At 40.5% G+C, this 17,184-nt stretch overlaps 2 protein-coding genes across 2 annotated transcripts; one reads left to right on the top strand and one right to left on the bottom strand.

Moving 5' to 3' along the window:
• Positions 1-192: 192 nt before the first annotated feature.
• On the top strand, positions 193-1,541 carry LOC121979358 (B3 domain-containing protein Os01g0723500-like). Its single transcript, XM_042531340.1, has 3 exons — positions 193-540; positions 630-1,109; positions 1,185-1,541. Exons 1-3 carry the CDS (start codon positions 424-426, stop codon positions 1,425-1,427), a joined length of 840 nt encoding a protein of 279 aa, XP_042387274.1. The 5' UTR covers positions 193-423; the 3' UTR covers positions 1,428-1,541.
• LOC121979359 lies at positions 1,502-16,497 on the bottom strand. The gene is made up of 2 exons (XM_042531341.1): positions 16,085-16,497; positions 1,502-1,852 (listed from the first exon to the last, which is right to left on the bottom strand). The coding sequence occupies exons 1-2, from the start codon at positions 16,408-16,410 to the stop codon at positions 1,630-1,632; spliced, it is 549 nt and encodes a 182-aa protein (XP_042387275.1). The 5' UTR covers positions 16,411-16,497; the 3' UTR covers positions 1,502-1,629.
• Positions 16,498-17,184: the final 687 nt, after the last annotated feature.

A 17,184-nucleotide genomic window follows, 5' to 3' on the forward strand; every position in this document is an offset into this window, starting at 1 on the left:
AATAATTTACAAAATATATGGACCGACTAGATTCAAGTAGTCGTGATCCTCGTAACCCCTGATTTACTTTTATAATAAGTAGGGTCTATGAAATTCCATTTATAAATGAAATAATTCATTTTCATCACAATTTATAATTAAAAAAAATTCAAATTCTAATCATTTAACATTATCCATTATATTTAAACACACTCGGCTGAATTGGTCACGTTGTTCGATGTGGTCGGGGTTTAACTGGACACGTGTGGGTCGCCCTCGTCCTGCCGTCGCGGCAATTGAAGCAGAGCAGTGGCGCAGCGTTGCGACTCGCGAGCTCTCAAAAGAAGCGCCGACTCCTGTATCACCTCCGCCATCTCTCTCGCTCTCTGCCGAATTCTCAGCTGCAGCAGTTCGAGCTTTGATAGCGATCTGAGATCCATAATTATGCCACCAAAGAACCAGCAGCTGCAGCAAGAAGAAGCAGAGATGAAGAAGAAGGGAGCTGCGAACAGGAAGCCCCACTTTTTCAAAGTCCTTCTGGGTGACTTCACCCACCACCTGGAAAGCTTTCTTCTTCCCCTGTCTCTCCTCTTTCTCTTAATCACACATTTACAGCCACTGTTGCGATCTGATTCGTCTTCTTGTTTCAGAGGATTCCCCCAAATTTCTTGAAACACATTTCGGGAGTAAAGTCCAAGAGGGTAATCCTTCACGGCCCCAGCGGGAGCAAATGGCACGTAGAACTCGGCCGGTCAACGGAAGACACATTCCTGACCACAGGCTGGCCCAAGTTCGTCAAAGATCACTCCCTCAACGAGTACGAATTCCTCGTCTTCCAGTACGACGGCAACATGCACTTCACGGTCTTAATCTTCGACACGAGCGCGTGCGAGAGAGAAGACGTGTTCTCTGTCAAACCGGGGAGGAAGCCCCTTCAATCTGAAGCGAAGAAGGAGAAGGAGGAGAAGAATAAAGGTTTGAGCTTACAGATCATCAAACACGAAGCACAGGAAACCAATCCAATGGAAGAAGAGAGGCTGAAAGCGCAGCAAGCTGCGAACGCCTTCACCTCGTCGTTCCCTTTCATCGTTCTCCGCATGACGCCCACCCACGTCCACAGACCGTACCTGGTATGATTCCTTTCTCACGCCATGTCTCTGCATTGCTTTTCTCATTGAGCTTCTTCTACTCTGTTTTGGTTGCAGAATGTCCCAAATCGGTTTTCACGGGAACATCTTCCACAGGAGAAATCGAGCATGGTCCTTCGTGACCCCAGCGGAAGGTCATGGACCGTGAACTACAGCCCGAGCTTGAGGTGCCAGATAGCCAAAGGGTGGACAGCCTTCGTGCGAGCCAACAAACTCGAGGAAGGAGACTTCTGCGCGTTTGAGCTCGTTGGCCCTGTCGAGCTCTGCGTGCATATCTTCCGAGTGGTCGAGGAAGCTTAAAGATGTCTGGTATCTTGTGAATGATCCGTCTGAAACGATCAGATTCAAACTAGCCTGCTACTTACTACTGTTGAGGCTTTTGAACTATAGCAGTAGCTATCTATTATGATCAAATAGGAAATTAGTTTATCTATAAGAATGATACAGGGAGAGCGACTCGTGGTTTCGGATTTTATTGGTATGAAAAACTCGAGACTGATTCTTAGAACATGCTTACGCGGAAGAACCATAGCAGAATGAAGGCTATTATAAGGCAGGCCATTAGCAGGTTGCAGACGGGAAGGCGCCTCCAGCAAACGATCCTCTCGCCGGTGTCGGATGGACTGCGTGTGTTCGACTCTCCCCGGCTCGGACCTTCCTCTGAAACCCTGCTGTCCACCACGACAGTGATGTTTTTCGCAATGGCGCCGCAAATCTCACAACATCTGCATCACATAGAAAATGATTAAGGTAAGAACACTTTATCAATGAATATTAGACTGAGTCATAGCAATATAATTAAACTAAAAAATATATGCAACCGGGGATGGGGGCAGAGGCGGAAAGCTGATCTACTGTGTAGATGCTTGCAAGAATTCATTCGGGAGAGGAGGAATTGGTTAGAATCCAATTGGACCTTTTACTCGGACCCCTCGCTCGGTGTGAGGGTATGTCGCAGTTGGATTATTTTACAAAAGGCATCCGGCTGTTGTTGTTGTACTAACCTCTGCGCTCGGGCAGTTATTGCAGCTCTAAGTCTTCTTTTGACAAAGTAACAATGTTGAGTTGTCCAGCCTTTTATATTTCCGGATTTCAAATTCAGACATTTTTTCACAGACAACGTCAAATTTGATCATGTCTGAAAGTGGGGGAAATGACGTGCTAGCTAGGTGGTAGGAATGTTGACGAAGGAAAGACTTCGAGCTATAGCAAACCTGGATTGATCCTTTCTGCGCACACCAAAGAGAGAGCAAAGGGGAATGTTAGAGCGAGAATCAGGGAGGGGGTCCATGACGCAAGCACTCCAACCTCAAGTCAGAATAGTAGCACCGGTAAAAAGGGTCTAAGAAGAGGAACAGTAGAAGAGCAGTATGGATGCGTATGTGCATGCGAGTAAGTGAGCATATCTGACCAACGAAGAGGATCCCATTTTTATACTGCCTTTCAGAACCTCTGCAATTAATGAGGCGACAGTGAATGTTGTGTCAGAATGTGTCGGGGATGAAAGATGTACAGTCATCCTCTAAAAAATCTTATGCTACATGTATATGAACCATCTTTTATAACCTCCGCAATAATGCAACTGTGAATGCCTGATGTCAGGTAATGGAAGATGTACAACCACCCTTATAAGAAAGTTTTGTTGCATGTATACGACATAATATCGGAATATTTCCTGGTGGATAGACATTATTCTCCGACAAGTTGTTACGATTCTCTGACAATGTTGTACCCTGGAGGCAGATCGACCAGCCCTATATGCGACCAGCTGTATTATGGGAGGCTTGCACATGAGAAGTGGGGAGTTACACCCCGCAAGTTCGACCATCTCTTGAGTCGATCGACTATATACTGAGAGTTGTATTGTAAAAATGGGAAGTTGGATCTCATATGTCCAATCGATGCTAGTGCTGACTGACTTTATTCTGTGTATCTTAGTACTAAGAAGTGGAGAGTCGAGTCCCGGCGAAAGTGACTCATTTAGCTACACATATTCTAACTTTAACAACCACTTCACCTTAACTTTGACTATCATATTATTTTAACCATCGATTTCATATTATTTATAGGTTCCCTCACAACATACCGTATTATATAACATCTACATAAGATATATAACTATAGTTTGATAAATGCCAACAAGATTTGAAACAGAACTACCAAATGACTAGTTTGAGAAAAAGCAAGCAATTCGCCTCCTACTTTGCCCATGTGTCAAAAAACAGAATCAATGACACAAGCTATGGCAATACAACAAAATGCATGGCAATGGATGTGAATACAACTTTAAGTAAATATCTTCGAAGTGAGGAAATCAAAATTAGTTTCAAACAATCAACGCAAATAATATATGAACAAATTATCATTAGTTTCAAACATTCATCAAAATCATGTAATTTTATATAGCAGTGTAAATGAATCATATCGTTAATGAAATATTCGAACCTCAGTTCGTTAAAAATTAGTTTGGGCTCATTTAATAAAACTTGTTAAAAATTAGTTTAGACTCATTTAATAAAACTTGTTAAGATAAACAAATTAAACTAAAGCTTCATAATAAAGATCGAGAAAAAGCAAGCAATTGCGCCTCCTACTTTGCCCATGTGTCAAAAAAAGAATCAATGACACAAGCTATGGCAATACAACAAAATGCATGGCAACGGATCTGATTACAATTTAGAAGTAAATATCTTCGAAGTGAGGAAATCAAAATTAGTTTCTAACAATCAACGCAAATAATATATAAATAAATTATCATCAGTTTCAAACAATCATCAAAATCATGTAATTATATATAGGGTGTAAATAAACTAAGTCACTCATGAGTTATTCGAATTTCGATTCGATCTTGTTAAGATAAATAAATCAAACTCAAGTTTCACAATACTCGGCTCGTTAGCTCTTGAGTGCTTTCATTAGTAAGCTCATGAATCAATTTTTAAATGAAAAAATAATAATTTAGATATTGAATTTATATATTTTATACTATATTTATGAAAAATATAGATAAATATATTAAATTTATTGATTATAATAAAATTATAAATTTTACTAAGAATATTATAATTTTTTCTAAATATATAATTTAATTTTTAATGAATATTTAAATTTATAATTTATATTTATTAAACTCATTTAGTCTTGATAAAAGCTCGAATAAGCTCGTGAGTCATGAATAATTCGTTAAATAAAGTTCGAATTTGACTCGATTATAAATGAGTCAAACTCAAACATTCAAAAATTCGACTCAACTTGATTACATCCCTAATTCTTGTTGGCAATATATTTGAACCAAGCCGTTAAAATAATTGTTCAAGTTTAGCTTAGTTTATTTTTTATTAGTTTGAGTTTGGCTTGCGTTTACTTCGTTTAGATGTTATCAAACTTTCAATTTAAATTTATTTGATTATTTAAAATTTTTATATTTTAAATTTATTTGATTAGTCATTGAGCTTAATAATACAAATATGTCGTTCATTTTGAAAATTTATTTGAAGGGGAGCCTTGGCGCAATGGTAAAGTTGTTGCCATGTGACCAAAAGGTCACGGGTTCGAATCCTAGAAACAGCCTCTTGCAAAAAGCAGGGTAAGGCTGCGTACAATGGATCCTTCCCCGGGACCCCACATGGCGGGAGCTTCGTGCACCGGACTGCCCTTTTTTTTATTTTGAAAATTTCTTTATTTATTTAATAAATTGATAAAAAATTTATTAATAAATAGTATTCATAAATATATTTACAAATATTAATAAGTCATACGTGTTTAAGCTTATTTGTCTAGTTAAACCAAGCTTATTCATACAATTGATCTCATGTATATGTTTTTACTGTTGGATATTGGGGCCTTAAATGGACCAAAACGATTTAGAGGAAGGAAGCCATCAATTGTTGAAAGTCGTAATTGACTTCAAAATTGAAATCTACGATTCGCGTAGATAGATTTAGACTATTAATTTGCTCAAAACCGATTAAGGGTGAATGAGAAATTAATGTTTAAAGTCAACCCAAAATAACATTTGTTATTCATTAATAAAGTGCATAGGAGAATAGTCTCACATCGGAAATTTTCGATGTGTATTCTCTACTTATTAATGAAGATGTGTTAATGGAGTTAACACAAAAAATAAAAGGACAGGTGACCCCTTAGCCCAGGGCGAGCAGGTGCTCGCACCTGTGAGCCCGCCACCCGCCACGTGCGCACGTGCGCACGTGCGCAATGGGCGCTTTGTAGGCGCACTTTGCACTTCGCACGTACGCATCGAATCAATGGCTACCGTTGATCAACGTTGATCAAATAGATATGATGGATCGCTTGTGATGCGATCTAGAGCGTTGGATCGCAAAGAGTAACGATCTGACGGCCTGGGATGAGGCTTGATCTGAAGCATCGAATCAATGGATCCAGATCCGATGGCTGATGACAATAGGCGGGATCTGAGGGTCACAACTCCTCAGATCTGATGGATGAGATTGAAGTGGGCTTAGTGAAGGGTTACAACCCTTCAGAATAGATGATCTAGATCAATCCAGCCCAAGGAACACATCCACTCACCCAAAGGACACTCAACCTCTTCGTTCAGTATAAATAGAACCCTCCAGATGATGGAATACTCACTCAATCTTCTCTTCTCTTCCTCAAGCATTCATCACATCTTGTGCATTCAAGAGTCCAAGAAGTCTACTAAAGGTTCACTGGTCTCGGAGTGTTACGATTCCGAGACGTTCGTCGCGTAGTATCTTGGGAACGAATTGCAATAATCCGTTAAGCACCGTAGCGGAGCAATATCGCTTACGGAGATAGTGTCGAACACTAGCCTCGACGATCAGTTTGCATACTCCACTGGGCGCTTAGTAGGCGAACTTTGCAAATCGATATGGCTACCAACGACATTCCGACGGCTGTTCCGACCGTCCCGACCGCCATTCCGACAACCATTCCGGACGGAGAAAAGCCGGAGAAATTCACCGGAACCGACTTCAAAAGATGGCAGAAGATGTTGTTTTATCTAACAACGCTAAACCTTATACGGTTTTGCACGCCACCGCTACTAAGGAAGTAAGGTCGCTAGCGATGGTCTCATGGAGATTTTCGTCGCGCAATTATATACTCAACGCCTTGACAACACGTTATATAACGTATATTGTTCTCTGGAGACGGCAAAATCTTTGTGGGAATCCCTTGAGAAGAAATACAAGACCGAAAATGCTGGATTCGACCGATTTCTGGATTTCAAGATGGTGGACTCAAAAGCGTCTCATCTCAAGTCCAAGATATGCAATTAATACGGCATGATCCGGACGCCGAAGGCATGAAGCTGAACGAGACATTCGCAGTATGAGAAGCTCCCTCCGTCATGGAAGGATTTCAAGAATTACCTAAAGCACAAGCAAAAGGAAATAGGGCTGCAAGACCTGATCCTGAGGCTACGAATAGAAGAGGATAATCGAAAGTTATCCGACTCCAGAGGAACCAAGCGGACTATAGACGAAATGTCCAACCTGGTCGAGCCGAACGCCAAAAAGTCGAAGCAGTTCAAAAGGAAGGCTCAAGCAAAGAAGTTCAAAGGCTCCTGCTACAACTGTGGAAAGGCAGGACACCTATCCAAGGACTGCAGACGCCCAAAGAAGCCAACCAAGGGGCCAAAGGATGTTGCGAATCATGTCGCAACCTCTCTTGAGGACTTGGATCTCACTACGGTTGTATTTGAAGCCAACTGGTGGATACCAACCCAAGCGATGGTTCATCGACATCGGAGCAACTCGTCATATCCGCTCCGATAAAGCGATGTTCTCCAAGTATACTCGATAAATGGCGGAAGCTCTATATGGGTAATTCCACGACGCCGCCAATTGTTGGACTCGGAAAGTTGTTCCGAAGATCCGGAAAGGAGCTAACACTCATTGATGTACTCCATGTTCCCGACATCAAAGCACTAGTTAAGGCCGGATTTAGGCTAGTGTTCCGGTCAAACAACTTTGTACTTACGAAGAATGGTGTCTTCGTAGGAAAGGGGTACCTAGAAAAGGGTTTATTCAAAATGGTTGTAATGCCTGTACTCCAAATTTTGATGGTAATAAAATAAATGCTTCAACTATGTTGTTGAGTGTTTTAATTTATGGCATGATCGACTCGGACATGTGAATAATAATACTCTCAAACGTCTCGTCAAATTAAATTTATTACCAAACGTCAATGTTGACGGAACACTCAAATGTGAAGTGTGCGTGGAAGCGAAAATGACGAAACTACCTTTTCATTCGGTGGAAATGACGACAACTCCTCTAGAGTTAATACATAGTGATCTATGTGACTTGAAATTTGTGCAAACTAGAGGAGGTAAAAAATATTTTATTACTTTTATCGATGACTGCACAAAGTTCTGTTATGTCTTTCTTTTAAGAAGTAAAGACGAAGCCCTAGAGGCGGGCGGAACCTATAAAACAGAAGTTGAAAACCAACTTGACAAACGAATTAAAATAATTCGAAGCGATAGAGGTGGAGAATATGGTGCACCGTTTGATGAATTTTGTACAGAATCGCATTATCCATCAAACAACGGCACCTTACTCACCTCAATCAAATGGTGTAAAAAATCGGACACTAAAAGAAATGATGAATGCCTTGTTGATAAATTCAGGCTTACCTCAAAACTTGTGGGGGGAAGCAATATTATCGGCAAATCACATTCTCAACAGAATCCCTCATAAGAAAAATGATAAAACTCCATATGAACTATGGAAAGGCCGCGAGCCATCGTACAAATACCTGAAAGTGTGGGGGTGCTTGGCAAAGGTCGAAGTACCTAAACCAAAGCAAGTAAAGATCGGACCTAAAACGTTCGATGCGATATTTGTCGGATATGCCCATAATAGTAGTGCATATCGTTTCCTAGTTCACAAATCAGATATTCCTGATATACATGTGGGAACAACCATAGAATCTCGAAATGCGATATTCTTTGAAAACGTATTCCCAAATAAAAAGGGAAACGTTGAAAGTGATAACAACGGAAGTTCAAACAAAAATGACGTTACCGAACTTAGCTGTTATAAAAGGACTATTAACGATCAAAGTGAAGAGCCACGTCGTAGCAAACGGGCTAGAGTTGAGAAATCGTTCGGGCCAGATTTCATGACTTTCATGTCAGAAATGGAACCAAGAACATTAAGTGAAGCTCTCTCTAGACCCGATGCTCCAATGTGGAAAGAAGCTGTCAATAGTGAAATTGAGTCTATCATGAATAATCATACTTGGGAATTAGTAGACCTTCCTTCTGGTAATAAACCGTTAGGTTGTAAGTGGATACTAAAACGTAAGTATAAAGCTGATGGATCAATTGACAAGTATAAAGCCAGACTTGTAGCCAAGGGGTACAAGCAAGAGGAAGGCCTTAATTACTTCGATACATACTCACCGGTGACAAGGATTACGTCCATACGAGTGCTAATAGCCATTGCAGCATTGTATGACCTTAAAATACATCAAATGGATGTTAAGACTGCATTCTTAAATGGTGAGTTGGAAGAAGAAATTTATATGGAGCAACCCGAAGGGTTCATGGCTCCTGGGAATGAGAAAAAGGTGTGTCGACTTGTTAAGTCGTCATGACGGACTTAAGCGCCTAAACAATGACACCAAAAATTTGACAAAGTAATGTTGTCAAACGAATTCAGAATAAATGAATGTGACAAATGCATTTATGTCAAAAACACACCTATGTAATTGTCTGCCTATACGTAGACGACATGCTAATAATGGCAGTAATCATGATGTAATCATGACTACAAAGAAAATGTTGACCGGAATTTTGATATGAAAGATATGGGTAGCAGATGCTATATTGGAATTAAAATTCTCAGGACAGAAGGGATAGTTTTAACACAATCCCATTATGTAGAATCAGTATTGAAAAAATTCAATGCGACGATCTCTCTACAGTGAAAACACCTATGGATCTAAGTCAACACTTAGCAAAACCATGGTGAGACCATATCGCAGTTGGAATATTCTCGATAATAGGCGTTTGATGTATCTCACAAACCGCACACGTCCGGATATTGCCTGTCTGGTCAACAAACCGAGTCGTTTTACGAGTAATCCAAACGACACCCATTGAAAAGTTGATGCGAGTTCTCGGATATTTGAAATATACTATGAACTATGGATTACATTATAGAAAATATTCCGCTGTATTGGAAGGATATTGTGATGCTAATTGGATATCGCAAAAGACTCCAAATCCACTAGTGGATATGTATTCATGATCGCGGGGAGCAAGATTCAGAAATCCACCAGCACTTGCATTGCTTCTGGCCAACTATGGAATCCGAGTTTATAGCACTAGACAAAGTAGAGGAAGTCGAATGGTCGCAAAATTTCGAAGATATTCCTAGTCGGTGAAACCTCGCCATTAATCCACTGTGATAGTCAATCGGCGATTGGAAGGGCACAGAGTAATATGTATAATGGGAAGTCACGACATATACGTCGTAGACATAATACCATTAGGCAGTTGATCTCGAATGGAGTGATTGCAATCGACTATGTTAAGTCTAAAGATAATTTGGCAGATCATCTAACGAAGGGGTTAAGTCGAGATCAAGTATACTGCTCATCTAGAGGAATGGGATTAAAAATCTACAACTAAAAACGACTGTAGCGGTAACCCAACCTTGTTGACTGGAGATCCCAAGATCTTGGTTCAATGGGACAACGAAGTTACAGAAGTTGTGGTCCAGCACATTAGATAGTTTATCTCTATCCCAATCCTAGGATGAATTTGTGCTGTCCTACCTCATGTAGTGAGGTTAAGCTTATGCTTTTAGTGACTTCTATACCTGATAAGGTGGAGTATGGTAGGATACTCTTGATAGAAGTGTCACCTATGTGAGTGTGAAGACAGCCGCTCAATGAAACACTCATGAATCCAAGATGGTATCCACGGTCAAACGGAACCAACCACGAGAACCTAAAATAGTGAGATAGATCTCATGGGTGTTATTGTTTAAGTATACACCAACAATTGAGCAGCTCAAGACATCACGCTCATCACAATTAGTATACTCGATAGCATTTCACTACGGAAGGTTCAAAGCCACGCTACCTCTCCGACGCAGTTGACTTATCGATGGACTCTTGAAAATGTCAGACGATACACGCATCAGACATTCCATTCATGGGGATGTTGGATATCAGCCTTAAATGGACCAAAACGATTTAGAGGAAGGAAGCCATCAATTGTTGAAAGTCGTAATTGACTTCAAAATTGAAATCTACGATTCGCGTGATAGATTTAGACTATTAATTTGCTCAAAACCGATTAAGGGTGAATGAGAAATTAATGTTTAAAGTCAACCCAAAATAACATTTGTTATTCATTAATAAAGTGCATAGGAGAATAGTCCCACATCGGAAATTTTCGATGTGTATTCTCTACTTATTAATGAAGATGTGTTAATGGAGTTAACACAAAAAATAAAAGGACAGGTGACCCCTTAGCCCAGGGCGAGCAGGTGCTCGCACCTGTGAGCCCGCCACCCGCCACGTGCGCACGTGCGCACGTGCACAATGGGCGCTTTGTAGGCGCACTTTGCACTTCGCACGTACGCATCGAATCAATGGCTACCGTTGATCAACGTTGATCAAATAGATATGATGGATCGCTTGTGATGCGATCTAGAGCGTTGGATCGCAAAGAGTAACGATCTCGGAATCGGAGGCTCGATTCCGAGCATCGATCATGGATCCGATCCGATGGCTGATGACAATAGGCGGGATCTGAGGGTCACAACTCCTCAGATCTGATGGATGAGACTGAAGTGGGCTTAGTGAAGGGTTACAACCCTTCAGAATAGATGATCTAGATCGATCCAGCCCAAGGAACACATCCACTCACCCAAAGGACACTCAACCTCTTCGTTCAGTATAAATAGAACCCTCCAGATGATGGAATACTCACTCAATCTTCTCTTCTCTTCCTCAAGCATTCATCACATCTTGTGCATTCAAGAGTCCAAGAAGTCTACTAAAGGTTCGCTGGTCTCGGAAGTCGGAGTGCTACGATTCCGAGACGTTCGTCGTCGTTGTATCTTGGGAACGAATTGCAACAATCCGTTAAGCACCGTAGCGGAGCAATATCGTTTACGGAGATAGTGTCGAACACTAGCCTCGACGATCAGTTTGAATACTCCAGAAGCTACCCGTAGACAACATTTACAACGCGTTCGATTAGTTGCAATGGTTTTACTACGTTCCTCACGGGTCATGGAGTGTAGAAATGGCATGGTCATGGAAACGATGGAATAAGAAACTATCTTGTACAAGGAAAACCTCGAAGTTTCTTCCCTTCCCTGGAAAAAGCTACCTCTTTTTGTCAAAAGGTAAGACCCAAACCAGGGAGAGAGGGTCATAAAGATGTCTCCTACAAGGAACTTTCTCCAAATTGGCAAAATCCAAGATAAAGATAAAAAAAAAAGGAGTGAAACAAGAACGATGAATGAAACAACTCCAGGATTTCCTGCCACATTAACCAGTAGAAAGCAAGGCCTAGCAGTGAGGAAACGTTTCACAGCCTTAGAAAAAGGATACTCTTTCTCAAACTAGATCTAATCGTCTGAAAGCATAAGCAGCCAAGTCAAATCCGATGAAATCGAGAAAATTAAGGCAGATCAAAGCAAATTCAAAACTTACCTGTTGCCCTTGACCGAAAACCAAGCCTCAGCACAGTGGCGGTGTGCGACGCCGAGCTCGCCCTTGCAGCCGCACCCGAGATCAGCTCGGAACCCTCTCCCCCGGAACTCAAACTCAACTGGCAGATCCGGCACTCGCTTTCCCCCTTCCGGTCGCCGCCATCCTCGTCTGCCTCCTTCCCGCTGCATCGCCCGACGTCGATGACCACACAAGCCCCCTTCTCCTCCGCCGGGACGACGTCGGCTCCCACATTCCCCGCTCTTGCGACCGCCGCCGTCGCCGGACTCGATTCTGCTTCACTTCGCCGCTCGTTGCCCGTCATTCGACGGAAAGTTGATCGACTGTGTAGATGCTTGCATGAATCCATTCAGGAGAAGAATTGGTTGGAACCCAATTGAGCCTTCCACTTGCGCTCCTCGTTCGGTGTGAGGATCTGTCATTGATGCAGTTGGGTTGTTCTACAAAAGACACCCGGCTGTTGTTGTTGTACTAACCTCTGCGCTCGGACAGTTATTAGCAGCTTTAAGTCTTCTTGTGACAAAGTAACAATATCGTCCAGCCTCTTCCATTTTCGCGTTTCAAAATAAGACATTTTTCCCACTAATGACGTTAAATTTGATCATGTCTGAAAGTAGAGGAGATGGCGTGCTAGCTAGGTGGTAGGAATGTTGACAAAGGAAAGACTTCGAGTTAGGAGTTGCAGACCTGGGTCGATCCTCTCTGCACACACCAAAGAGAGAGCAAAGGGGAATGTTAGAGCGAGAATCAAGAAGGGGGTCCTTGACGCAGACACTCCGATGCTCAAGTCAGAACGGTAGCACCGGCAAAAAGAGTCAAAGAAGAGGAACAATAGAAGAGCAATTTGGATGCGTATGTGCGTGCATGTAAGTTAGCATACCAACCAACAGAGAGAATCCCATTTTTATACTGCCTCTCATAACCTCTGCAATTAATGAGACGACAAAAAATGTTAGGTGTCAAAATGTGTCGGGGATGAAAGATGTACGATCATCCTCTCAAGAGGCTTATGCTACATGTATATGCACCATCTTTTATAACCTCCGCAATAATATAGCTGAGAATGTCAGATGTCAGGTAAGGGAAAATGTACAATCATCCTTATAAGAAGGTTCTGTTTCATGTATATGTCAAAATATCGGAATATTTTCTAGTGGACATGCAGTCGTTATTCTCTGACAGGTTGTTACAATTCCCTGACAATGTTGTCCCTTGTAGGCAGATCGACGGACCCTATATCTGACCAGCTGTATGATGGAAGGCTTGCGTATAAGAAGCGGAGAGCTACACCCCGCAAGTTCGACCATCTCTTAGGTCAACCGACTATATACTGAGAGTTATATTGTAAAAATGGGGAGCTAAGTATCATATATTCAATCGACATTAGGGCTGACTGATTTTATTCTGTGTATCTTGGCACTAAAAAGTGAGGAGTCGAGTATATATATATATATATAACTATAGTTTGATAAATGCCAACAAGATTTGAAACAGAACAAGCCAATGACTAGTTTGAGAAAAAGCAAGCAATTGCACTTCCTACTTTGCCCATGTGTGAAAAAAAGAAAGAATCAATGACACCAGCTATGGCAATACAACAAAATGCAAGGCAATAGATCTGATTACAACTTAGAAGTAAATATCTTTGAAGTGAGGAAATCAAAATTAGTTTCAAACATTTAAGAGTTCGACTCGATTCGATTACACTCCTAATTCTATGTTGGCAATATATTTGAATCAAGCCATTAAAATAATTGTTCAAGTTTAGCTTGATTTTTTTTATGAGTTTTAACTTGACTTGAGCTTGCTTCGTTTAGATGTTATCAAACTCTCAATTTAAGCTTGTTTTATTATTTGAAATTTTTATATTTTAAATTTATTTAATTAGTCATTGAGCTTAATAATACAAATATGTTTGTTCATTTTAAAAGTTTCTTTATTTATTTAGTAAGTTGATAAGAGTTTTATTAATAAATATTGTTTACAAACATGTTCACGAACGTTAACGAGTTAATCATATATATATTCAAACTTATTCGTTTAACTAAACGAGTTGTTCAAACTTATTCATTTAATTGATCTCTGCAATTAATGAGGCGATAGAGAATGTTAGGTGTCAGAATGTGTTAGGGATGAAAGATGTGCAGTCATCCTCTAAAGAAGTTTACGTTACATGTATATGAACCATCTTTTATAACCTCCGCAATAATGGAGCTGAGACTGTCTGATGTCAGGTAATGGACGATGTACAACCATCCTCATAAGAAGGTTCCGTTGCATGTATATGTCATAGTATTGGAATATTTCCTAGTGGGTAGTCATTATTCTCCGACAAGTTGTTACGATTCTTTGACAATGTTGTCCCCTGAAGGCAGACCGACCGACATTATATCCGACCGCTGTATGATGGGAGGTTTGCGCATGAGAAGTGGGAAGCTACACCCTATAGGTTTGACCATCTCTTGGATCGACTGGCTATATATTGAGAGTTGTATTGTAAATTAAAAGTGGAGAGTTGGATCTTATATGTCCGACTGGCACTAGGGCCGACTAACTTTATTCTATGTATCTTGGCACTAAAAAGTCGGGAGCCAAGTCCCGACGAGAATGACTCATTCAGCTGCACATATTCTGACTTTGACCGTCATCTCACCTTTTACTTTGTCTGTCACATCATCTTAACCATCGATTCCATATTATTTATAGGTCCATTCACAATATACCGTATCAAATAGTATACCGTATCAAATAGTAGCTATATAATATATATACCTATAGTTTGATAAATGCCAACAAGATTTGAAACCGAACTAGCCAATGACTAGTTTGAGAAAAAGCAAGCAATTGCACTTCCTACTTTGCCCATGCGTCAAAAAAAACAAGAAAGAATCAATGACACCAGCTATGGCAATACAACAAAATGCAAGGCAATGGATCTGATTACAACTTAGAAGTAAATATCTTGAAGTGAGGAAATCAAAATTAGTTTCAAACAATCAATGCAAATAATATATGAACAAATTATCATTAGTTTCAAACATTCACCAAAATCATGTAATTCTATGTTGGTAATATATTTGAACCAAATCGTTGAAATAATTATTCAAGTTTAGCTTAGTTTCTTTTTTATTTATTTGAGTTTGATTTGAGTGTGAATATTATCAAACTCTCAATTTAAATTTGTTTTAATTATTTGAAATTTTTATATTTGAAATTTATTTGATTAGTAGCTTAATAATACAAATTTATTTGTTATTTTGAAATTTTCTTTATTTATTAAGTTGATAAAAGTTTTATTAATAAATATTGTTCACAAATATATTCAAAAATATTAGCGAGTTGAACACATATGTATTTAAACTTATTTGTTTAGTTAAACGAGTCATTCAAACTTATTTATTTTAGTTGTTAGATTTGTTGAATATTTATTCAAATAAATTTTCGAGCTCGCTTAACAAGACTGCAAAACGAGTCTTAAAACGAATCCAAAAACGAGCTCTAAAATGAGTCCAAAAATGAGCTCGAGCTCGCTTAACGAGTTAGGCTCGTTAACAACGATAATCGAGCTAATAACGAACCGAGCTCGAGCCTTATGATAAACATTCGATTCGAGCTCGAGTCCAAATATGATTTAAACGAGCCGAGCTCGAGTATAATACTGTTCAGCTTAATTTGGCTCATTTATATTTCTAGCTGAATAAATATATGTTCAAACTTATTCATTTAGTTAAATGAGTTGTTAAAGCTTATTCATTTAATTAATCTGGTATAGTTTTTACAATGCATTCGATTAGTTGCAATGGTTTTACAACGTTCCTCGCGGGTCATGGAGTGTAGAAATGGCATGGCCATGGAATCGATGGAATAAGAAACTATCTTGTACAAGGAAAACCTCGAAGTTTCTTCCCTTCCCTGGAAAAAGCTACCTCTTTTTGTCAAAAGGTAAGACCCAAACCAGGGAGAGAGGGTTATAAAGATGTCTCCTACGAGAAACTTTCTCCAAATCGGCAAAATCGAAGATAAAGATCAAAAAAAGGAGTGAAACAAGAACGATGAATGAAACAACTCCAGGATTTCCTGCCACATTAACCAGTAGAAAGCAAGGCCTAGCAGTGAGGAAACGTTTCACAGCCTTAGAAAAAGGATACTCTTTCTCAAACTAGATCTAATCGTCTGAAAGCATACGCAGCCAAGTCAAATCCGATGAAATCGAGGAAATTAAGGCAGATCAAAGCAAATTCAAAGCTTACCTGTTGCCCTTGACCGAAAACCAAGCCTCCGCACAGTGGCGGTGTGCGACGCCGAGCTCGCCCTTGCAGCCGCACCCGAGCAGGATCAGCTCGGAACCCTCTCCCCCGGAACTCAAACTCAACTGGCAGATCCGGCACTCGCTTTCCCCCTCCCGGTCGCCACCATCCTCGTCTGCCTCCTTCCCGCTGCATCGCCCGACGTCGATGACCACACAGGCCCCCTTCTCCTCCGCCGGGACGACGTCGGCTCCCACATTCCCCGCTCTTGCGACCGCCGCCGCCGCCGGACTCGATTCCGCTTCACTTCGCCGCTCGTTCCCCGTCATCCGATGGAGAATTCGAGGCTCCTTCTCGAGTTCGGGAATTTGGGATCGCCGAAACTGCACGACAAGCGATTTGAGAGATATAAATAATTCCAAGTTGAATTAAATTAAAGAAATTGAATTTCGATTTAATTGAATCGGCAAATATTCGGAAAGGCCGATACAGAACGGAAGTTGGATGAATCACAAGTCTAATAGTAGAGATACCGACATGCGTCCCCAAAGTTGGCTCCCCTCACGCAGAACCTCGCACGCAATGGATCACTGAGCAAAGAAGCCTGTGTCCCACATGAAGTGCTCCAGCTGGGGACCCAGAGTTCGTGGGCGAACGTTTGGGTAGATGTCGCCGTTCGATGCTTGGGAAGGTCGGCAAGTAACAAGAAGGGCGGTAGGTGCCAGGAAAGATAGTTACAAAATCCAAATCGAAACACTTTCTTTTAGTAAATATTAAAATAACACCCGTCTCCTTTAAATTAGCAAGAGTGTCCGGACGGCGTCATCTCAATTTTATAAAATTTAAGGATTGAAGCTTAGTTTTATCGCTAAATTATTTTAAATTCTCAATCACAACTTCAATTTTATATAATATGCCATCTTCGTATTTAAAATATTTTATTTTCACTTTCTGTATATAAAATTTTATTTACTTCAATTTTTTCATACAAAGATCATTATCTAATATGATCCTGTCCAAAAATCGAATTGACGGACGCTGAAAACGTGACACTCTATATTGTCTTCTGATGACCTCCAAAATAACATGGACCTCTGATGAAC

Source organism: Zingiber officinale, chromosome 5A (assembly GCF_018446385.1).
Source record: "Zingiber officinale cultivar Zhangliang chromosome 5A, Zo_v1.1, whole genome shotgun sequence".
NCBI lineage: Eukaryota > Viridiplantae > Streptophyta > Magnoliopsida > Zingiberales > Zingiberaceae > Zingiber > Zingiber officinale.